The 24,276-nt window shown below is 40.2% G+C and overlaps 1 protein-coding gene across 1 annotated transcript in view; it reads right to left on the bottom strand.

Annotated features, from left to right (window-relative positions):
- NLN (neurolysin) overlaps positions 1 to 24,276 on the bottom strand; it is a 102,464-nt gene that overhangs the window by 31,528 nt on the left and 46,660 nt on the right. The window contains exons 3-6 of the mRNA XM_043591304.1: positions 23,374 to 23,522; positions 8,522 to 8,629; positions 5,143 to 5,245; positions 4,355 to 4,515 (exon numbers count right to left, since the gene is read on the bottom strand). Coding sequence (XP_043447239.1) covers positions 4,355 to 4,515; positions 5,143 to 5,245; positions 8,522 to 8,629; positions 23,374 to 23,522 — 521 coding nt within the window. The remainder of the gene's footprint in view (positions 1 to 4,354; positions 4,516 to 5,142; positions 5,246 to 8,521; positions 8,630 to 23,373; positions 23,523 to 24,276) is intronic.

The raw sequence follows: 24,276 nt of genomic DNA, 5'->3' as shown, positions 1-24,276 counted from the left end.
GCAATTTCACTTGGGGGTATACATCCCAAAGAGCTGAAGCAAGCACTCAAACAGATATTTGTACACCTGTGTTCACTACAGCATTATATGAATATTAGCCAAGTGGTGAAAGCATCCCAAATGTCCATCAGTGGATGAATGGAAAAAGAAAATGTGGGGCACCTGGGTGGCTTAGTCAGTTGAGTATCTGACTTTGGCTCAGGTCATGATCTCACAGTTTGTGAGTTCAAGCCCCACGTCAGGCTCTATGTTGACAGCTTGGAGCCTGGAGCGTCTTCAGATTCTGTGTGTCTCTCTCTGCCCCTCCCCCACTTGCACTCTGTTTCTCTCTGTCTGTCTCAAAAATAAACATAAAAAAAAAAGACGAAGAAGAAAGGGGCATCTGGGTGGCTCAGTCGGTTAAGCATCTGACTTCAGCTCGGGTCATGACCTTGCCATTCGTGAGTTCAAGCCCCGCGTCAGGCTCTGTGCTGACAGCTTGGAGCCTGGAGCCTGTTTCCGATTCTGTGTCTCCCTCTCTCTCTGCCCCTCCCCCGTTCATGCTCTGTCTCTCTCTGTCTCAAAAATAAATAAATGTTAAAAAAAAAAAAATGAGGTTCTTAAAAATCTCAACTTGACCAGATAGGAAAACAGTTTAAAAACCTTTAAAGACATATTGAGAAAAATCAGGCTTAAATTAAAAAAAAATATTAGTCATTACCTAAAAGAGATGTCTTTAGGTAAAAATAATAAAAACCCCATGTTGAATAGATAATGCAAATTAGAAGTTTTAGTTATCTGTTCAATGGACAAAAGGCAAGCACTTCAGGTCTTCAGCTCCAATCTTTTGTCCATTTTTTTTTTTTTTTTAATGTTTTAATTTTTACATTTGAGAGACAGAGAACAAGCAGGGCATGGGCAGGGAGAGAGAGACAGAATCTGAAGCAGGCTGCAGGCTCGGAGCCGTCAGCACAGAGCCCAATGTGGGACTCAACTCATGAACTGAGATCATGACCTGAGCCAAATGCATAACCGACTGAGCTACCCAGGTACTCCTTGTTCATTTCTTATTGTTGGAATTTCATATTCACTTCTTGTGGAAGGATGAAACCATATGATGGTAGAGAAGGTAAGCCAGCATTTACTCAGCCAGCAGACTACTTCTCAGCCTGTAGATTTGGCTGCTTTGGTCTCCGTGCCATCTTGTGGTTTAGGGTTTTCTGGTTGTCTGTATGGGTCACTGAAGTTGTATCGGCAGTGACCCTGAGGTGGCTGCTGACACTGGGTCTCATCTTGATTTTCCTTACTGTCTTCACTGCCATCCTCTCTAGGCTGTCTCTGGTGAGGAGGACCCCTGTGGAGTCGTGGTCTGCCTTGCTCTCCTTCACTCTGCTTGCCAGTGCCCTCCAGCACTTCTCCATGCAGGGGAGGGTTGGAAGACTGGTTGCTGCCCCTGGCAGGTAGGAACCATGGCCTGCAGGTAGGGTGGGGTGGTAGGGTCTGGCCTTTGGGAGCACCGTTCCAGCCCTTCTCTCCCAGCCTCCACCTCACTATTCTGGTACTTCTGTGGGTAACTGTGGGGAGGAGCCCCATGACAGAGAATCAGTAACAGTTACCATCAGCTGTGCATTTACTGCCTAGCGCTGGGGCTCCATGAGGGCCTGTCACATTTGCTGCCTCCATACCCTTTCCTTCTCCAATACCAAACTCCAGTCTCTCCCTCTCCTACAATGTGCAGGTATCTCGCTGGGTTATTCTTTTTTTTTTTAAATGTTTATTTATTTATTTTGAGAGAGGGAGAGAGAGAGAAAGCACACATGAATGGGGCAGAGGGACAAAGAGAGAGGGACAGAGAATCTCAAGCAGGCTCCATGCTCAACATGGAACCCAATGTGGGGCTCGATCCCACAACCATGAAATCATGACCTGAGCTGAAATCAAGAGTCAGATGCTTAACCCACTGAGCCACTCAGGTGTGCCCACACCGGGTTATTCTTTATGGCAGTCTGGAGCAGAAACGCATCTTCCTTGGTCTCATTCCTGTTGATGAAACCACAATTGTTTCTTACAAGCTGAACCACTTGACAGTTCCGAAAATCTTCGTTGTGATGACCTGTCTCTGCTGACCACGGAGGTGAGGAGGCCTAGGGTCTGCAGAGCAGAGGGTGGGTGAGGGCTGGGTCCCCCTCTCCCTGCTTGTGGTGGCCGTGATGGTGACTGGGCTGGCTGAGGTAGCTGCATCTCCCTGGGGTGTGATGCGAACTGGCCAGTGGGGGCTGGGCTGCTCAGGGCTCTCTGCTCCCACTCCCACTGGACTCCCATTTTAAACATTTTTCAGTGTATAATTCAGTAGCACAAATTGCATTTATGCTATTGTGCAACCACTACTACTATCTGTTTCCAAAACTTTTCCAACACTCCAAACGGAAACTTGGTAGCCATTAAACAGCAATTCTCCAGTGTCCCCAACCTCTGCCAACCACTAATCCTTTCTCAAGAGAAATAACTTTTATCTTATTTGAGTCACTATGCTTTTGGCTGGCTTTTGTTAGCTGCTTAACCTGTAACCTTATACCCACAGAGGCTGATATTAGGAATAGGGTACTGCTATTAAGAAAAATGAAAAATGTACGGGAATGGAAGGTAAGGACAAAGACAGTGCAAGCTGGGAGGGTGACAATCCTTATACCCCATGGTAACATTTGTTAAAGCTATTTCATAGCATTACTTGGAAGGCAGGGCAATTACCTACAGAGTCTTAGCTCTAGGGGAACTGTTGGGGGAAAACTAACAATGTTGGTGCATGTTTGTTGTTATCTGTGGCTTTTAGAAAGACTACATAAGAGAGATGAACTCAAGTTCTCAAGTGAGAAGCGATCAGTTTGCAAAGATGGAAGGAAAAGACTTCTACCAGCAGAGATTCTGTCTATGGCCTACAATCTGGGCCTTCAGACAGCTGGAAAAGCTGACTGCTCTGTACTCCTAACATTGGGAGAAAAGACTTTCACTCAGAGTTACTGAATTGTAGAGATGCATTTGACAATGTTGCCTTCCTCCTCAAGCCTACTGTTTCAGAAGGCCCCAAAACAGACTCCATTAAATTGAAAAAAAGCAGGATGGATAGGATATAGGAGCCAATATAAAAAGATCGGGTAGGTTTAAGAAATGTTGACCAAAACATTATTTGGGTGTAAACGTTTTAACATGGATCTGACTAGAAGCAAACAGACAATAAACCTACTAAGTTTTTGAGGGAATTGTATTACCAAAGGCATCATGAGCTTGGCCTACAAAAGCTTGAGGTTATTTGATCCCTAAAGCAATCCTCAGGTGTCAAACCAGCATCAGCAGGCATCTTTATTAGTAGCTGCCCAGGATATGGTCATGGAAGGTAACAGGAAAGAAAGAATTTCTGGCAGGTAAAACCAGGCGTCATGGAGTACAATTGCTAAAACAAACTCCTGTTGGAAAAAAACCCCAAATAACTTTAATGAGCTATCCAAGGAACTTCACCAGAGCTTTTTGAAAACTGGTATGGGCCTATGCTTCGCATGCTTTCCTTTTCCAAATAGGAGCTTTTAGTGTGGTTATTCTGTTCCTATTCTATCAGTGGGTGTGCATGGTGGGGATGAATGGACCAGACAACTTGCCCTCTCTTTCACAGGCTGCTAGATAATGAGAAGCTACAAGTGGGGAGGACTCCAGACATCCAGGGGTTTGAGCTCAAGGCAGTAACTGGTTAGAATCTGACATATGGTGAATAGGTTCTATATGTGGGGGAAAAAAGGAGTTATCTGCAGAGCTAGAGAGGCAGACTGTGGTGGAGCTGGCTAGTTGACTCTGAGAATGCATTTCTATTTCTTCCTTTTTTGGTAATAGAATTCCCTGACCTGAGCCAAAGACTGCCAACTAAAGTCTACACTTCCCAGGTTCTCCTGCAGCTAGATATGGCTACATGATGGAATCTTGAGTCAATGGGATGTGAATGGAGTTGATATGTCATCTCCAGGTCTTCTTAAAAGTGCTGTCTTTATTTTCCTTCTTCCCAAGAAGCTGGGAAATGGTGACAGCTGGAATGGCCTTGGAAGTCACTTGTTGAAGACAGGTGCTCCATGAGCCCTTAACTAGCAACTTAGTGAAAGAATACAACTTTTAGTTTATTTAACCCATTCTATTTTTATTAGAATAGCATAGGATATGGCCACACTGAGGCTGCTAATGAGCAAGGGAAAAGCTAAAAGCTTTCAGGAATTAGGAGGCATAATACTCACACAAATAAGTGTACTGGTCTCTGAGCTAACTCTGACACTGGTAAACAAAGCAAACCTCTTTCTTAAAATCTCCCATACAGACAAAAGACAAACATTTAGAGTACCTCTTTGCACCTTGTATTAAAAGCCATTTCCATCTTCCTTCTGGTTTCAGGGATGCAACATTTCTTCATGACGGGAAAATAGTGTGGATATTTTAAAGTAATTTTATACTTGTCATCATCTGTCTTTTCTAAACTGTCAATGAAATCATCAGGAAGAGCACCTGCAAAAAATCATTTTCTCATACATCAATTTTTTCCACTCATTATTGGTTGATTTAGCATTGGCATGGTGCCTTTAAGAATCTCTAGGAATTCTGTAGAGTAATTGAAGTTCAAGTAAAATAATGACAATCCTTATAATATCATTTGGATGTTACTGGATTGGGGGTGGTAGTTAGAAGACAGGTGCCTTAGGAGGTGGTAATTCAAAACATGAATAGGCTTCAGTGCACTGGTGCAGATGGTGTTTTGATGGAGAACAGGCAAAATTAAGCCAAGAAAGATCCAGAACAAATTAAGAAGACACTAGGTTAAGTGACAATGTAGGGGACATTATAAGGCAAAAAAATGTCAAGGCACTGAAGGCTGTTAAATACCAGTGTAATTTACCAAGAAATATTATGAAATCTCCTTTGGACTGTCTCTAAAACAGTATACACTCTTATTAGCATAAAATCTATGCATGGTTTGGTTGTCTTTTCTGTAGAAGGCATGATGGGCTCTGTAGAAGGCACTGGTTCATTTTTTAAAAAATTCTTTCAACTCTGATTTGACAAATTATGAGGTAACATTATTTGCCTAAATTATATTATTTAATCCAGAAAAAAAAAAAAACCACAGGATTTTACCAAGTTCAGCCTTAGAAAACACAAGGAAGGTATCATCCTCATTGAGATTTTTGTTGAAGTCAATACATAGCTCACTCATTCTTTTCTTCATTGCTTTGATTTCCTGAACAGAGGATACAAATACAGAATATGAACAATAAAATGAAACTTTGATTTTTATTGTCATTGGTCAAGTAAGTTTCACTTTTATATGAAGACTGGCTTCTATACCCAACTATCAGGAAGTACTTTTTTTAAAGGCATACTTGAGGAGTGCTTGGGTGGTCAGTCGGTTGAGCATCTGACTCTTGATTTCAGCTCAGGTTTTAATCTCAAGGTTTGTGAGTTCGAGCCCTACATCAGACTCTGTGCTGACAGTGCAAAGTCTGCTTAGGATCCTCTCTCTCCCTCTCCCTCTGTCCCTCCCCTGCTTGTGTTCTCTCTCTCTCTCAAAATAAATAAATAAATGTTAAAAAAAAAAATAAAGATATGCTTGATACAACAGTTCCCTTGCAGTCTTCTCTGCTATGTCCATGAGTATCTGTATGCAACATGTACAAAAAGGCAATTCCAGTGATGCAGTAGAAATTAGCTGTAAACTTGTAAGAGCTAAATAAATTTAGGAGGGATAGTCAAAGTGCACTCTGGCACATGGTATATACACAAAATAAATAGTTGCTGGGTGAATGGATCAATCTAGTAGTCTATTAATAATTAACATATTTCTAATCTTTTCCAATTCAAAGTTTTAATGTAGAAATCAGTATTTGGTGCTGAAGTAAACCAAGAGATAAGAAGTGCAAATTAATTCCATAGTTGCTTTGGAAAAAAGGCTGTATCTTAGTGTTACAGAGCTTTGTAAACTGAGGTGATTTATGGGACCTAACATATGTATAAAAACTATTAAGTGGGAAATCAAAGGAAGAAAAAAAAAGGAAACCACAAGAAAAAAACATGAGACATTTTTATTAACCTGTCCCATCTTCTAAAAATGCTAGATAATGAAATTTACATAAACCATAATGGTTCTCAAAGCATGGGCCTGACCAGAAGCCTCAATATCACCTGGGAATTTATTAGAAATGCATATTCTTTTTTTTTTTTTTCTTGAGAGACAGAAGAGAGAGAGAGAGGGGCAGAGGAAGATGAAGAGAGAATCTTAAATGGGCTCCATGCCCAGTGTAGAGCCTGAAGCAGGGCTCGATCGCACATCTATGAGATCATGACCTGAGCTGAAATCAAAAGTTGGATGCTCAACCAAGTGAGCCATCCAGGTGCCCCAGAAATGCATATTCTCGAGATTCACACCAAACCAATGAAAACACAAACTCTCAGACATGAAGCCCTGTACTCAGAGCTTTAAAAGCTTTCCAGGTAATTCTGTTGCACGCTAAATTTGAGTCGGCTGACTTAACACATACTGCGCAATATTGTTTTTGGACACTCTGGTTGTCACACCAAACTCCCTTCCCCTCTCCCTCATTCTACAGTAGCCATGTAGATTGGGTGGGACCTGATCCTATCTGAAGTTCCAGGGGTGTGACTCTGTGCCAGTTAGGATATCAATTGGGATGGGACTGGTTCAGGTAAGCCAGGCCTGGCATTATCCTCACTAAAAGGGGATTTGGGATTTGGCATATGATCCAATCTGGGCCACCACTAAGACATGAGGGGAGGTTTGATGGAGACTTCTCTATGTCCTTCTGGATGGTGGAACTTCCCAGTTAAACAAGCAAATAAATCTCCTGTTGTTTAAACTGTGTTAATAGGGTTTTGTGAGCTGTAAGTAAACACATTTTAACTAATTCATTGTTCATGCCCCAAATAGATTTGATGAGTGACCAGGAAGACAAAAGGTCAGATAAGTGAGATCAGTCACATTGCTCCTATAACGAGGTAAAGACACAAGGTGTTCAAAGGGCATCTGGGAGACAGAAAGGTACCTGTATGTCAGTGGTACCTTCAGTTGTATCTACTATGCTGAACATCACTTGGTTATTTCCTGTTCTACTGGAACAGGAGAATAGAAGAATGACCTGGAAACAAATCATGGGTTTGTTTTTCCTGTCCAAGAAGAACGAGTTAATTCTACAGCTGAGTTTACTAAACTGGAAGGTGTGATCAGCATTAGACAAGAGACAATTTGAGAAGCACTTTTCAGTAGCTAATCTCTCTGGCTTTAAAAGGTATATGCAGTTGGCCCTTGAACAACAGGGATTTGAACTATCTGGGTCCACATATATACAGAGTTTTTTCGGTAAATAAATTTCAGTCCTGTCAGTGTTTTTTCTTTTGCTTACAATTTTCTCAGTAACATCTTCTTTTTTCTGGCCTTCTTTAAGAATACAGTATATAATACAGAAAACATACAAAATACAAGTTAATTGACTACATGATGGATAAAGTTCCTGGTCAATAGGAGACTTTAGTAGTTAAATTTCTGGGGAGTCAGAAGTTATATGTGTATTTCTGACTGTGCAGGGGGTCACCACCCTGACCCTCAGGCTGTTCAAGGGTTAAATGTATTAATCATAGGGTATTTCATTCTAAAATGCTTGTATTAAAACTCTCCATCATATGAACATAGGGGAAGGGAAGGAAAAATAAGATAAAAACAGAAAGGGAGGCAAACCATAAGAGACTTAATTATAGAGCACAAACTGAGGGTGGCTGAGGGGAAGTGGGTGGCGGGAGGGGCCAGATGGATGATGGGCCATTAAGGAGTGCACTTGTGATGAGCACTGGGTGTTATCTGGAAGTGATGAATCAGTGAATTCTATTCCTGAAACTAATACTACACTACATGTAACTAACTTGAATTTAAATAAAATCTTGACAGAAAAAGAATAAAACTCTCCATCATAAAAATTTTATTACCAGAGTGTGCTATCTCTGTATGACCAAGGGAGTGACGATGCAAATCAACTATTAAGATCTGGAACCAGCTTTAAGAAAATGTAAAATACAGTAGGGAAAATAAACCCAGCACACGTGAAACAAAGGTAAAATATACAGGATTAAAAAAAATCATGAGTTGTTTGTCAGTCACCATGAGGTTTACGGGAGTTATAGACTTTTTTTTTTTCTTTTCTTTTTTTTTTGGGGTTGCAGAATTTAAAAACACTGACTACCAAATACACTGTAAACGGATTTAATATTATGTGTTATTTTCCATATTACAAATGTGTTACTTGTTTTTTTTGTTGTTGTTGCTGTTGTTGTATTTTGTTTATTTATTCTTTTTCTTTCCAATAAGAAAAACAAACAGGGTGCCTGGGTGGCTCAGTTGGTAGAGCATGCCTCTTTTGATCTCAGGGTCATGAGTCCAAGCCCCACGATGGGTATGGAGTCTACTTAAAATAAAACATTTTTAAAAATTAAAAAAAAGAAACAAACTCACATTTTGTACTTGTTCTGGAAGATGGAGCCCATTCCTTTTTCCCATTTTAACTGACTTTTCCAAATATCTTCTGGCTTCAGGTTTTATCTTACCCAGATCACAGGTTTCCTGAAATGGAAGAGCATGACAGCCATTTCTGTACAACAGTGCATGGGTATATTATCAACTATGAGACCAAAGCAAATTTATTCATCATCTCTGTTGGGCTATGAAACACATAGGTGATTACGAGGCAGGCTCTTTTGAAGACCTAATTTCTTTTATGCTTAAGTGAGCTTTGCTCATTTAAAAGAGATAAATTAAATAAATAAAAAGCTAACCAGAATTGCTTTTCCTTGCATTAGAATCAAGAGCGTCTGTACTACTTGAACGTGTGATAATAGAAACATTTGCATAATCTCATTCTGAGCATTCTCTATGACCATGGTCTTTTTCATAAAACATATTCCTTATCGCGAATCATCTGGATTTAATTTTCTATCATTTGGCTAACCTGGCTCCACTTGAGAGGCAGGAATAGAAATAATGGGCAAATTCTACACAAATGGAGAGTGGGACTCTTTTGCCAACATACCAAACAAGGACAGCTGGATAAAACCCCAGCCAAAGACTTCCGGCACTTCAAAAATGCCTTACTGTCGTTTGGCAAGAGAGCTCAAGAGACGACAGCAAGCAGCATATGAACAAGTGTCTGGGGAAAATGAGTCAACACTGCACAAAAAGGAAGAAAGCTGGACAGAACATTTGAACCCTTATGCAGCAACACAAACAACATCACTCAAAAGAATGGAGGGCCTTGGAGGAGAATGGAAAATTCCCCCAGCAATAGCAAGGTAATAAAAACACCAGATGTTTCTTCAAAACAGGTGGCATAATATGCATGGCACATCTGGATGGCTGGTCAGTTCATGGTCCTTCGGAGGAAATGGACTGCAGACAGAGTCAGCAGGTGTAATGGACTCAGTGTGGGTGACAGCCAATGAGAGACTTCTGTCTCTAGAGCCTTAGAGATCTACCATTGGGTGCACTCTCTCTCCATGAAGACCTGGGCTGTCCACCCCTGAACTTTATATTTTCCCAACTAAGTATATCTTTGAAAGAACAGTGCTCAGCTTTAGTGTCTGCATTTTAGACTGTTGGTGCAAGCCTTTGCTGCAATAATTCTGTAATTTTTTACATTTTGTTGCAGCAGGCAAATAGCTGTATTTTAACTGAGGGCACTACTTAATATAACAATCTGTATCTCACTTTGCCTGCCAATAAAAAATTTTATGTCCTGGTACTAAAAAGCACTTGTTGTGCATACATTACTCATAGTCTCCTCTGCATTTATTCTCTGTGGAGGCAGAGAACAGTAAGTCTCCTTTTTCTATAATAATCTCCTTTCATATCCATGGAGAACTTCTGAGCATGCTGGCATGACTGGAGTTGGAACCCTCTCTATTTGGTGTTGGCAAACACTGGGGTCCCCACAGCAGGTGCCTGCAATGGCAAGAAACCCAGAATGACCAGGGGGACTTAAGTGGGCTGTGGGCTGGCTCCCTCAGGGACGGCTAGCAGTTCAAATCACAGAGTTCATGTGGATGTGATTAACCTGGATTTATCAAGGCCGGTTTTAACAGTACCAGAAAGTATGCCCTGAGGTGTGGGGCATGGCAATAGGAGTTTCTAGAAAGTACAATACTGGATGGTGTAAGGTTGGGGAGCATCTAGGCAGGAGCTATATGTAGCAGGGGCAGAAAAAAACTGCAGTGAAAAGGGCCTGTCAAGAGTTGGGTTAAGTTGTGAAGGACCCAAATGAGCAGGCTGAGATTGGGAGCAGAGGGCTTTCCCATCAGGGAAGTGGGCCAAGGCAGAAGCCAGGCACACTGCTGCACAGCAGTGTACCACGTACTTGCTTCCTGGGTTTACCTGGTCACACTGGCCCTGACCTGAGAACAGAGGCTCTTCACATATCTCAGCAGCTGACGCGAGCAGAATTCTCACTCTGTGCTAAGCTCCATCAGGAGGGGCTCCCCAACTAGGAGTGCCTGGACTTGCTGTATCTGGGAGCACCAGAGCTGCTACTTCAGACAGCCAGAAGCGTACTCAGCACAGTAAACTCAAAACTCATGGTCTAGATTAGGTAAAAACTATTGACTCCCCCAAAAAGGTAAGACAAGCATAAACAGGTAGAAGGATGTTCTATGAAAAATCTGCCTTGAATTAGGTCTAATTAAAATACGACTAATCATCTGTACTGAAATAGTTGACTGGGCACAAAAATGACACTTAACAAAATTCTGACTCAAATGTAACCAGGCACCATCTGCCAGTCAGACTCTGAGGTCTCGGCAATCTCTGGAGGGCTCTAGTAGGAGTTAAGCACTTCTAAAATGTGCTTCTGAAGCACATTCCTGTCCCAGAGCTGATCATAAGAATATTCTCCCTTACAATCTCCAGGCAAGGTCAGAATTACTGCCCAAGTACTTACTACACTGTTCTGCTGGCCTTGCACCATCCTTGCTGAACAAGAATTGAATCCACTTGAATCCAACAAGGCCTCAGGCCTCTTTGGGTGAAGTTCCTCCTCTTCAGGGTTAGGGCAAGGCCTAAAGTGCTCTGAAGTAACTTTCAAATTTATATAATCTGACAGCAGAGGCACTTAATTCACTTAATCTCTGTGGTGACAAGATTTAGTTTCCCCCTAACCTCTTCCTGTAACAAAGAGCTTTTATATAGAAGCGTGAAAGCACCCGTGCACACGTGTGCAAACACTTACACATATGCTTGTATATTCATTTTACAGACAAGAAAACTGAAGAGAAGTTCCTGACATCATTCAGCTATTTACTAGTAAAAATGGAAAGAAGTAAATTTCTCAAATTCTTAATTTGGTACTTTCCCCAATATACCATATACCACTGTATTACAAAATCTTAATTTATTATCATTCTTCAAAATTTCATTATAAATAAGTGAAAATTTTCTTAATATCTCCCAAAGCCTCCCCACCTTCTATCCCATGACTTTGTCCTTTGCTTCACAAGACCTTCACATTTTCAGTTTCTAAAATATATAGAGGCACCTGGGTGGCTTAGTTCCTTGAGCATCCTACTTTTGATTTCGGCTCAGGTTATGATCTTATGGTTTATGAGATCATGCCCCTCATTGGACTCTGTTGACAGCACGGAGAATGCTTCGGATTCTGTCTCTCCCTCTCTCTCTCTTTCAAAATAAATAAACTTAAAACATATGTAAATAAAAATTTTTTTCAGTGGGACATTCTATATTGTGTACACAAAGTAGGAATTATAACCATGTTAAAAGAATCCTGAAAACAGGGGTGGCTGGGTGGCTCAGTCAGTTCAGCATCTGACTCTTGGTTTTGGCTCAAGTCATGTTCCCATGACCCTGTGGGTTCCTACCCCACGCTGGTCTCTGTGCTCACAGTGCGGAGCCTGTTTGGGATTCTTTCTCTCACCCTCTCTGTCTGCCCCACCCCCACTTGTGCTGTCTCTGTCTCTCTCAAAATAAATAAAACTTACAAAAAAAAAAAAAAAAAAAAAAAAGAATCCCAGGGCGCCTGGGTGGCCCAGTGGGTTGACCGTCTGACTTCAGCTCAGGTCCTGATTTCCCTGTTCCTGAGTTCAAGCCCCGTGTCGGGCTCTGTGCTGACAGCTCAGAGCCTGGAGCCTGTTTCAGATTCTGTGTCTCCCTCTCTCTCTGCTCCTCCCCCACTTGTGCTCTGTCTCTCTCTCCATCTCTAAAATAAATAAACATTAAAAAAAAAGAATCCTGAAAATTAACCTAGTATATTCTTTTGAATATCATTTAGAAAAACTGATATGCTAAAGCAATAGAAGATAACAGAATACAGATTCTATTGCAAAAGCTAAGACAGAGGCATAACTTACTTAAATATGTTATATATGAAGTTCTGTTCTCCTTTTTCCTGTTCATTTATTTAAACATAACTTATTGTCAAATTGGTTTCCATACAACACCCAGTGCTCATCCCAACAGGTGCCCTCCTCAATGCCCATCACTCACTTTCCCCTCTCCCCCATCTCCCATCAACTCCCAGTTTATTCTCCGTATCCAGTGTCTCTTATGGTTTGCCTCCCTCCCTCTCTGTAACTTTTTTTTTCCCCTTCCCCTCCCCCATAGTCTCCTGTTAAGTTTTTTTTTTTAATATGAAATTTATTGTCAAATTGGTTTCCATACAACACCCAGTGCTCATCCCAACAGGTGCCCTCCTCAATACCCATCACCCACCCTCCCCTCCCTCCCACCCCCCATCAACCCTCAGTTTGTTCTCAGTTTTTAACAGTCTCTTATGCTTTGGCTCTCTCCCACTCTAACCTCTTTTTTTTTTTTTTCCTTCCCCTCTCCCATGGGTTTCTGTTAAGTTTCTCAGGATCCACGTAAGAGTGAAACCATATGGTATCTGTCTTTCTCTGTATGGCTTATTTCACTTAGCATCACACTCTCCAGTTCCATCCACGTTGCTACAAAGGGCCATATTTCATTCTTTCTCATTGCCACGTAGTACTCCATTGTGTATATAAACCACAATTTCTTTATCCATTCATCAGTTGATGGCCATTTAGGATCTTTCCATAATTTGGCTATTGTTGAAGGTGCTGCTATAAACATTGGGGTACAAGTGCCCCTAGCATCAGCACTCCTGTATCCCTTGGGTAAATTCCTAGCAATGCTATTGCTGGGTCATAGGGTAGGTGTATTTTTAATTTTTTGAGGAACTTCCACACTGTTTTCTAGAGCGGCTGCACCAGTTTGCATTCCCACCAACAGTGCAAGAGGGTTCCCGTTTCTCCACATCCTCGCCAGCATCTATAGTCTCCTGATTTGTTCATTTTAGCCACTCTGACTGGCATGAGGTAGTATCTGAGTGTGGTTTTGATTTGTATTTCCCTGATGAGAAGCGACGTTGAGCATCTTTTCGTGTGCCTGTTGACCATCTGGATATCTTTTTTTTTTTTTTTAACGTTTATTTATTTTTGAAGACAGAGAGAGACAGAGCATGAACAGGGTAGGGTCAGAGAGAGGGAGACACAGAATCTGAAACAGGCTCCAGGCTCTGAGCTGTCAGCACAGACAGCCCTGACGCGGGGCTCGAACTCACGGACCACGAGATCATGACCTGAGCCGAAGGCGGCCGCTTAACCGACTGAGCCACCCAGGCGCCCCTGGATGTCTTCTTTAGAGAAGTGTCTATTCATGTTTTCTGCCCATTTTTTCACTGGATTATTTGTTTTTCGGGTGTAGAGTTTGGTGAGCTCTTTATAGATTTTGGATACTAGCCCTTTGTCCGATATGTCATTTGCGAATATCTTTTCCCATTCCATCGGTTGCCTTTTAGTTTTGTTGGTTGTTTCCTTTGCTGTGCAGAAGCTTTTTATCTTCATGAGGTCCCAATAGTTCATTTTTGCTTTTAATTCCCTTGCCCTTGGGGATGTGTCAAGTAAGAAATTGCTGCGACTGAGGTCAGAGAGGCTTTTTCCTGCTTTCTCTTCTAGGGTTTCGATGGTTTCCTGTCTCACATTCAGGTCCTTTATCCATTTTGAGTTTGTTTTTGTGAATGGTGTAAAAAAGTGGTCTAGTTTCAAAAGTCTGCTAGAACTGATACATGAATTCAGCAAAGTTGCAGGATACAAAATCAAGGTACAGAAATCAGTTGCATTCTTATACACTAATAATGAAGCAACAGAAAGACAAATAAAGAAACTGATCCCATTCACAATTGCACCAAGAAGCATAAAATACCTAGGAATAAACCTAACCAAAGATGTACAAGATCTGTATGCTGAAAACTATAGAAAGCTTATGAAGGAAATTGAAGAAAATATAAAGAAATGGAAAGACATTCCCTGCTCATGGGTTGGAAGAATAAATATTGTTAAAATGGCAATAGTACCCAAAGCTATCTACACATTCAATGCAATCCCAATCAAAATTGCACCAGCATTCTTCTCGAAGCTAGAACAATCAATCCTAAAATTCGTATGGAACCACAAAAGGCCCCGAATAGCCAAAGTAATTTTGAAGAAGAAGACCAAAGCAGGAGGCATCACAATCCCAGACTTTAGCCTCTACTACAAAGCTGTCATCATCAAGACAGCATGGTATTGGCACAAAAACAGACACATAGACCAATGGAATAGAATAGAAACCCCAGAACTAGACCCACAAAAGTATGGCCAACTAATCTTTGACAAAGCAGGAAAGAATATCCAATGGAAAAAAGACAGTCTCTTTAACAAATGGTGCTGGGAGAACTGGACAGCAACATGCAGAAGAATGAAACTAGACCACTTTCTGTTAAGTTTCTCAAGAGTGAAAACATATGATATCTGCCTTTCTCTGCCTGGCTTATTTCACTTAGCATAATACCTTCCAGTTCCATCCACGTTGCTGGAAATAGCCAGAATTCATTCTTTTCATTGCCAAGTAGTATTCCCTTATATATATAAACCACATCTCCTTTATCCACTCGTCAGGTGATGGACATTTAGGCTCTTTCCATAATTTGGCTATTGTTGAAAGTGCTGCTTTAAACATTGGGGTACATGTGCCTCTATGCATCAGCATTCCTGTATCCTTTGGGTAGATTCCTAGCAGTGCTATTGCTGGGTCATAGGGTAGTTCTATTTTTAATTTTTTGAGGAACTTCCATACTGTTTTCCAGAGCAGCTGCACCACTTTGCATTCCCACCAACAGTGCAAGAGGGTTCCCGTTTCTCCACATCCTCGCCAGCATCTATAGTCTCCTGATTTGTTCACTTTAGTCACTTTGACCTGTGCGAGGTGGTATCTCAGTGTGGTTTTGATTTGTTTTTCCCTGATGAGGAGTGATGTTGAGCATCTTTTCATGTGTCTGTTGGCCATCTGGAACTTTTATTTATTTTTTTTAACATTTATTCATGTTTGAGAGACAGAGAAAGATAGAACATGAGTGGGGGAAGGGCAGAGAGGGAGGGAGACAGTATCTAAAGCAGGTTCCAGGCTCTGAGCTGTCAGCACAGAGCCTGATTCGGGGCTCAAACTCACAAACCGAGAGATCATGACCTGAGCCAAAGCTGGACGCTTAACCTACTGAGCCACCCAGGTGCCCCTTCTGTCCTTTTAAATGTTGTTTTCTGTTAGGTTTCTATCTGACTATGGTGAAGCAGGCATTCTTAGGCAGCTGCCTATGTTCCCAGACAGGAGGGCCACACAAAGGCCTGCTTGCTTACTACTAATTCAACTTACCACCACAGGAGCCCCTGCTTTGGTATGAGTCACAGCACAGTGAGGACACTGGGAGTGGGAAGTGTCATCCTGAACGAAGACACATTTAACTGGGGCCCGTTTAGCTTGATTCGGCATACATTCACCGAGCTCTCACTTACACTAGGTACCAGGGAAAGAAAGATGAATATCCTGCAAGTGCTTTAAGTAATATGAAAGAAAAAAGATACATTAGCAGACAATGTCAGGATCACGTAGTGAGTGAAGACAGAGTTAAGCACTCAGGAAGCACAAGAGTGGTGTCTGGCTAATGGAGAAACTAAGGCAAGGTAGTTGATACTTTGTTTCTAGGCTTTTAAAGCCTCACAAAGCTACAAGTTTCAGTAGTTCTGATTATGACCAATAACTAGACTTATGTATTTCAAAATCAAGAAGGGATGGTGTAGGTTAAGACACTTATCATTACCATGCTGAATTTTGGACTTAGTTTTTTCCTTCCCTGTCATTCTCCCTTTTTTCTTCTCTTCTCTTTGTTTTTCTTTTCTTTTCTTTTTTCTTTTCTTTTCCTCTTTTCTTCCATTCCCTCCTTTCTTTCTTTTTTGCCATGGTTTTAAGGCATGTTTCCTGTATTTTAATTTGGCATGAGGCTTCCATGGCTGGTGGAATACAAAAATGTATAATGCTTCAAAGCATTATTTTACACTTTAAAATTAAAACTTTTCACTAGGTGGCTAAGATTAATCAGCCTGACAAAAGCCCAGGGCTCTAAAAGATTAGTATAAACAATATTAAAATAGATAACTGCATTTCTCAATTCAGCTTGCATAATTGAGACTCTTATTTCACTAAAGAGTCCCTCTTCTGTGCTTATTACTCAGTAGTCCACTGGAATAAAATGTTATATGCCTGGACTGTTTCAACATAGAGACAGTGCACATTTTTCTCACCAATATGGCTTGAAAGAGGGTCTATGAAACCTTTGCTGGCTTTAGCCAACAACTAAGAAACCTTTGTCAGGATGGGGAAACACCAAGATCTGTGGCCTTGACTGCTGGCTTTTGATACCTGGACATTTTTAACTTAAAGGAATAAGGAAATGTTTGTTTTAATTTCTTATTCCTTTTTTTTTCCTGGTAGAATTAAGGATAAATTTAACATGTTAAATTTGCATGTAATAATTTTTATATAACAAAGGGGTAAAATTACATATACATGTTATAAAGACAAATGAAATCTACCCTTTAACTTGTGAAAAAGAATATTAACAACACTGCTATACTTTCCTATGCAACAGGTAACCATTCTCTTGAATTTTATGTTAAACATTTTTTTTTTTTTCAATTTTACCAGTATGTATACATTTGGTTTGCTTCTTTTTGAACTTGGTAAAATGATACTGAGTTGTAGGTAGTGTTCTGGGACTTTTTTCTTTCACTGTTACTCATATTCAGCCATGCTGTTGCATGTTGCTGTAGTTTATTTACTTTACTGCTATAAAATATTCCAATGTAAATATACTAAAATTCACTGATCCACTTTCCTGCTAATGGAAATCTAAGTTGTTTCAGTGTTTTGCTATTATAGATAATGTTGTTATGCACAAGTGTCCAATATCACCTGTGTACAAATGCAAAACTATTTCTAGATAAATGGGGAGGTAGGAGACAGTGAGGATATGCTGAGTTATGGAGAATGTGAGATCCTACTTCATAATATTAAGTTTTTCTCCAAATTAGTTATTACTCTAATTTTTTAATTAATTTACACCTTTACCAGTAGTGAACAAACATTCCCATTGATTCACATTCACAGATTGTTGGCACTGTTAGACTTCTTAGATTTTGCAAATCTAGTGAATGAAATGGTATCCTATTGGGATCTTCATCTGCATTTCCACAATTACTGACGAGGCTGAACATCTTTTCATGTTTAATTGACATTTATGTTTCTTCTGAAATATCTTTTCATGTCCTTTGCCCATTTTTCTTTTGGGATTTGTTGTTGTAGCTCTTGATATATCCTAGGTACTAATGCTTTGCTAGTTTCCTGTTTTATAAATTTCTTAATTTAGTATTTGGGTATTTCAGTATTTTTTAGTTTTAGTGTCTTTTCACATTATTAATAGAAGTCCTTTATTTTTTCTAAGCCTCAAAGTTATAAATGGGCATTTGTTTTTATTTATTTTATTTTTTATTACTTTTTTTAATGTTTATTTATTTTTGAGAGAGAGACAGAGCATGAGCGGGGAAGGGGCAGAGAGAGAGAGGGAGACACAGAATCTGAAGCAGGCTCCAGGCTCCAAGCCATCAGCACAGAGCATGACGTGGGGCTTAAACTCACAGACCACAAGATCATGATCTTAGCCGAAGCCAGAGGCTTAACCAACCTAGCCACCTAGGCTCCCGTATTTTTTTTTTTTTTAAGTTTACTTATTTTTGAGAGAGAGAGAGTGTGTGTGTTAGCACGGGAGAGGCAGAGAGAGAGGGAGACTTAGAATCCGAATGAATAGAATGCTAAACTGACTGAGCCATCCAGGAACTCCAGAAGTTCTTTATTTTAATGCAATCATGTTTATCCGTCTTATGCTTTAGTTAGGACTTTGGGGTCATGTTTCACAAATACTTCTCTGCTCAGGTATCATAAAGACATATTCCTATATAATTTTCGAAAAGCTGTTTCTCAGTTTGCTTGTGAGGAGAAGAACCAATTTTTTCTTTCCCACATTTGAAAACCCCTGTCCTAGCACCAATTACTAAAGGCCTAGTTTTCAGATTGGTCACCAACTGTTTCTAGCTTTAGTTTATGAACACTGACTAAATATTTACCTCTGTGGCTCTTGAGAAGTTACCATTTCTGAACTTCAGTAGCTCCATTTATAAAAAAGGGATGCCTCGGGGCGCCTGGGTGGCGCAGTAGGTTAAGCGACCGACTTCAGCCAGGTCACGATCTTGCGGTCCGGGAGTTCGAGCCCCGCGTCGGGCTCTGGCTGATGGCTCAGAGCCTGGAGCCTGTTTCCGATTCTGTGTCTCCCTCTCTCTCTGCCCCTCCCCCGTTCATGCTCTGTCTCTCTCTGTCCCAAAAATAAATAAACGTTGAAAAAAAAATTTTTTTTTAAAAAGGGATGCCTCACAAGCTTGGTAGGAAAGTTAAATTAGATAACTATACTGCTGTGTAAATGTAAAGTACTAATCACACATAAGAAGGAGGCAGGAAGACTATGGTACACTGGTTAGTCTCAGGCTCTATTATAATTTCATCCATCCAGAGTCAACACATGACTTATTTTGGAGGTTTTGAAACATGACTGCAAATAAGTTGATACTCCTTAGACTGAGATGTCGTGTCCCCTGAATTCGGGCAGATCGCAGTGACTGGTCAATCAGTACAGTATGGCAGAAGTGATGCTACGTGACTTCTGAGGTCAGAAAATGTAACGGCGGCTTCTGTGGAGTTTGTGGAAACACCATTCTTGGAGTCCTGAGTCTCCATGAAACAAGTCCTACTACCCTGATGCTGCCATGCTATGAGGAGGCCCAAATTAGGCCACATGAAAAGACAACATGTAGGTGCCCAGACATGACACCAAGAGAGAGATGTCTGGTTAGCCTCCACATGCTTCAGCTCCAGCCACCACTTCCTTTTTCCATGTAAGACCCCAAGCCAGAGCTACCCAACTGATTGATTCCTTTCTGAATTCCTGATCCACAGAAACCATGACAGAAAAAAAAATGATTGCTGCCATTTTTAGGCAGTAAGTTTTGAAGTAATAGATTATACATCTATAGATAACTGGAAGGCTTACTGAACGCAGATTTTGCACAAAGAACTGAGAAAAGTAATTTCATATATTTTTTTTTTTTAATTTTTTTTTTTTCAACGTTTATTTATTTTTGGGACAGAGAGAGACAGAGCATGAACGGGGGAGGGGCAGAGAGAGAGGGAGACACAGAATCGGAAACAGGCTCCAGGCTCTGAGCCATCAGCCCATTGCCCGACGCGGGGCTCGAACTCCCGGACCGCGAGATCGTGACCTGGCTGAAGTCGGACGCTTAACCGACTGCGCCACACAGGCGCCCCATTTTCATATATTTTTTAAAGATTTTATTTTTTAAGTAATTGCTACACCCAACGTGGGGCTTGAACTCAGAACCCTGAGATCAAGAGTTGCATGCTCCACTGACTGAGCCAGCCAGGTGCCCCTAATTTCTTATTTCTATTTATTAATCCTACGTGAAGAACACAAGAGCTAAAATAACATTTTATATCAAACTAAAAATATATTTGATTATTGTCTACATTGGTGGTATCTTGAAATCTCAGTATTACTCACAGTACCCTCATTTTAGTAGGTTATGCCTGAAATTGCTGATTTCATATACTTTTAAGAACCTATTATCCAACTTAATGAAGGCTTTATGTGTCACATCATGGTTGCCCTATTTTACTTACAACATTACGCTGAAAAGTAAATAGATATATCTACCTTTGTCTTTTAGGTATGAATGGGATGAAATTTACCATTTGTTAAAGTGTCCAGTACTAGCACAAAACTCATATTGATACTTCTGGATTTTAAAAAATACTGCCTATATACCGAGTAATATATAGAATTGTCAAATGGCTATATTGTATACCTGAAAGCAATTTAACACTATATCTTAACTATATTAGAATTAAAATGAAATAGAGGCACCTGGTGGCTCAGTTCGTTGAGTGTCCACCTTGATTTCGGCTCAGGTCGTGATTGATCCCAGGGTGGTGGGATTCAGTTCTAAGTCAAGCTCCATGCTGAGCATTGAGCCTGCTTGGGATTCTCTCTCTCTCTCTCTCTCTCTCTCTCTCTCTCTCTCTCTCTCTCTCTCTTTCTCTCTCTCTCTCTCTCTCTCTCTCTCTCTCTCTCTGTCATGTCCCTCTACCCCTTTCCTACAGTCATCCTGTCTCTATCAAAAAAATAAAATACAATAAAAAAAATATTGCCTAAATAAACACAACTATTTGTCAATGAAGGTATTTAAAGGTAACTAAATTCACCAGATAAGCTCCACTGCATAAAAAAAAATTGTTATTTGTTTATTATTCTGATCTAGCCTTAACAGATACAGTAAAAGCTCCTACCAATGGTCACAGAACGAATGACATGCATGGGAATAATTACTTTCTTGGAAAAAAGGAAAAATTATGGAAATGACTCTGAAACCACTGTAAATTATTACAATAAAACCAGCCCAAACAAATGAACTAATATGATGAATGCACTGGTGTCTATCTGGTATAGTATTTTAGTATACTATCCCGGCAGCAGTTTGTTTCCAAATTTACTGGGATCAGATTCCAATAAAAGTGTAACAAAGAAATCTAAAGTGACACACCTTCCATATCTTGAGAACATTCATAAATATCAGAGAAAAACATTAAACACGATATATAACATTAAGATTGCAATACCTTCTTGAGGCTAGAAAATGCCAAATGAACACTTCGAAGTCAGAATGAAAACAGAGTTAACAAAAGAAAATGAGATATTCTGGAAAAAGTTTTAAAATATATACCTAATATAGAGCTAGAAAGGAATTAGATTGGGGGGGGGATGAAATAAAATAAAGGAGACTGTAAGGGCCATGATTTGAATCACACAGAGTAATAACTGAGGTCAAAAAAAAGAGAACAATGTAACTAATAAAGAATAATCATGAAGTTATTAAAGTTTATGTTATTTTTATAGTGCTAAGGGTGAACAGTTATGGGGGCACTTGGGTGGCTCAGTTGGTTAAGCATCTGACTCTTGATTTTAGTTCAGGTCATGATCTCATGGTTAGTGAGTTTGACCCCATACTGGGGTCTGCACTCACAGTGAGGAGCCTGATTGGGATGCTCTCTCTCCCTCTCTCTGCCCCTGTCCTCCTCTCTCTTTCAAAATTAATAAACTTAAAAAAAATAGATGAACAGTTATGAACAATATAGATGAATATAAATTACAGGGTAAAAAGTGCCTATCTGACATGAGAGAATAGACAGCACATATATCTTAAATGTCTAAAGTCTTGATTACATATTCTTTAGTAAGTTAAAATGTGAAATAAAACTGCTTTCTTATTTCAACTCTTACCATAATTTGCTAAAAGGAACAAAATGTTTGATATTAAAAAAAATTTTTTTTAAATGTTTATTGTTTTTGAGAGAGACAGAGAGCAAGCAGGGAAGGGGCAGAGAGAGAAGGAGACACAGAATCGGAAGCAGGCTCCAGGCTCTGAGCTGTCAGCACAGAGCCTGATGTGGAACTCGAACTCACAGACTGTGAGATCATGACCTGAGCTGTAGTCGGCCACCCAACGGACTGAGCCACCCAGGTTAGATGTGAATAAAGAAACATGCAAAATTAAACAAAAATGTCTAGGATTATAAAGAATGGCTGTTTCCCAAACAAATTGCTGAGTGTCATGAAAATAAAAATTCAAAGCAAAGACATGATGAAAATGCTAGGAAGCAAATTAACATTAGTGATGAAAATATCAAAAGCACTCAAGGCAGGGGTGCCTGGGTGGCTCAGTCAGTTAAGCGTCCGACTTCGGCTCAGGTCATGATCTCATGGTTCATGAGTTCGAGCCCCGCGTCGGGCTCTGTGCTGACTGCTCAGAGCCTGGAACCTGTTTCAGATTCTGTGTCTCCCTCTCTCTCTGCCTCTCCCCTGTTCATGCTCTGTCTCTCTCTGTATCAAAAATAAATAAACGTTAAAAAAAATTAAAAAGAAAAAAAGCACTCAAGGCAGACCCACCTAAAACATTCATTATCTGTAATTTCTGTGAGTCTTGAAAAATGTAAGGATGACAGAGAGGAATGACTTTGGCATGCAGCATCAACAGTATGTCATTAATATCATGGCCAAAACCACATGATATTTACAGATAAACAATTCTATTCCATTTAGTTGATCTGATCTAATATAAACCTTGCAACAGTTAGAAAATTCAAAGAGTAACCATTATGTTCATGACAATTAACAATCCTTAGATTTATAGATGTACACTTTTTCACACTTGGTCTTTAGTATTAAGTGACTGTAATTAGCAACTCAACACTAACCTATGTAGTATAACAATAAATACTATGCTGTACCCATTACTATAATAATTAGAAACAAAATCTAGAAATTTTCAAATACCTTTTTTTAAAGTTTATTTGTTTATTTTGAGAGAAAGAGAGAATACAAGCAGGGGAGGAACAGAGAGAGAGAGAGAAGGAGGGAGAAGGAGAGGGAGAGGGAGAGGGAGAGAGGGAGGGAGAGGGAGAGGGAGAGAGGGAGAGAGGGAGAGAGGGAGAGAGGGGGAGAGAGAGAGAGGGGGAGAGAGAGAGAGACAGAGAGAGAGAGAGAGAGAGAGAGAGAGAGAGAGAGAGAGAGAATTCCAAGCAAGTTCCATACTGTCAGTGCAGAGCCTGATGCGAGGCTTGGACTCACGAACTTGAAATCATGAAATCATGACCTGAGATGAAATCAAAAGTCTGATGCTTAACCAACTGGGCCGTCCAAGTGCCCTCAAATACTTTATATTGTTGGTCAAAGATTTTTACTTTTTTAGTACAGATTTTGTTTTTCTTTTAAAAGGGTTTATAACATCATTTACCTGTAAATGAACAATTCTCAGAAATATATCTTCTCTCATGCTCATCTCGATATCAAAACGAGAAAGTCTTTTGTCTGCTTCTGTACTTGCTGCCCGCACTTCTTTGTCAGAGGAGACATGCTGGGGAAAGTCTAACATGGTTCGTTCCACTGTCAATAGAGGACAAAATCATAAGGATTCATCTAATCAGCATTAAGAAAAATACCTCCTACCTAGATGCATGATTATCCTAATATAAGTTTTTCATTTTATACCTTCTATAAAGTTTTGTAAGGCTATCAGGAAACAGCATCTAATGCAGGACTTGGCTGTTTCAGTGGCATTATTAGGAACAATAAGGGTATAAACTGAGCACTTATCAAAGTATGTTTAGGGTGTAACTTATTAACTGGGAATGCTGAAAGATAAAGACATAGTTCTCATACTAACACATTTTATAATCTGGTGTGTGGGAGGAGGGAACAGTACATGAAAAGATAAAGAATACAGGATAGAGCAGCTTAGTTGCCAAAAGAATGGGATAGTAACTCGAACACAGCAATATTAGGACTGGAGCACTATGTAACACCTATGATGAAGGCTGGACCTTAGGGCGGGCAGGGCAAGAGGAAGACCTCAGGAGAGGACTGGAAAAGTAGAGATACAAGCATGGGGACTGGCAGAGAGAGAGGATGTTTTAGAAAAAAGCAGACTTACTTACTTAGTTACTTACTTACTTATTTATTTAAATATAATTTATTGTCAAATTGGTTTCCATACAACACTCAGTGCTCGTCCCAACAAGTGCCCTCCTCCCTACACATCACTCACTTTCCCCTCTCCCCCACCCCCACCTACACTAGTTTGTTCTGAGTATCCAGTGTCTCTTATGGTTTGCCTCCCTCCCTGTCTGTAACTTTTTTT

Source organism: Prionailurus bengalensis, chromosome A1, assembly GCF_016509475.1.
Source record: "Prionailurus bengalensis isolate Pbe53 chromosome A1, Fcat_Pben_1.1_paternal_pri, whole genome shotgun sequence".
In the NCBI taxonomy this organism is placed as follows: domain Eukaryota; kingdom Metazoa; phylum Chordata; class Mammalia; order Carnivora; family Felidae; genus Prionailurus; species Prionailurus bengalensis.
The sequence above is the reverse complement of the archived record's forward strand: the minus strand, read 5'-3'. Positions and strand labels throughout refer to the sequence as shown.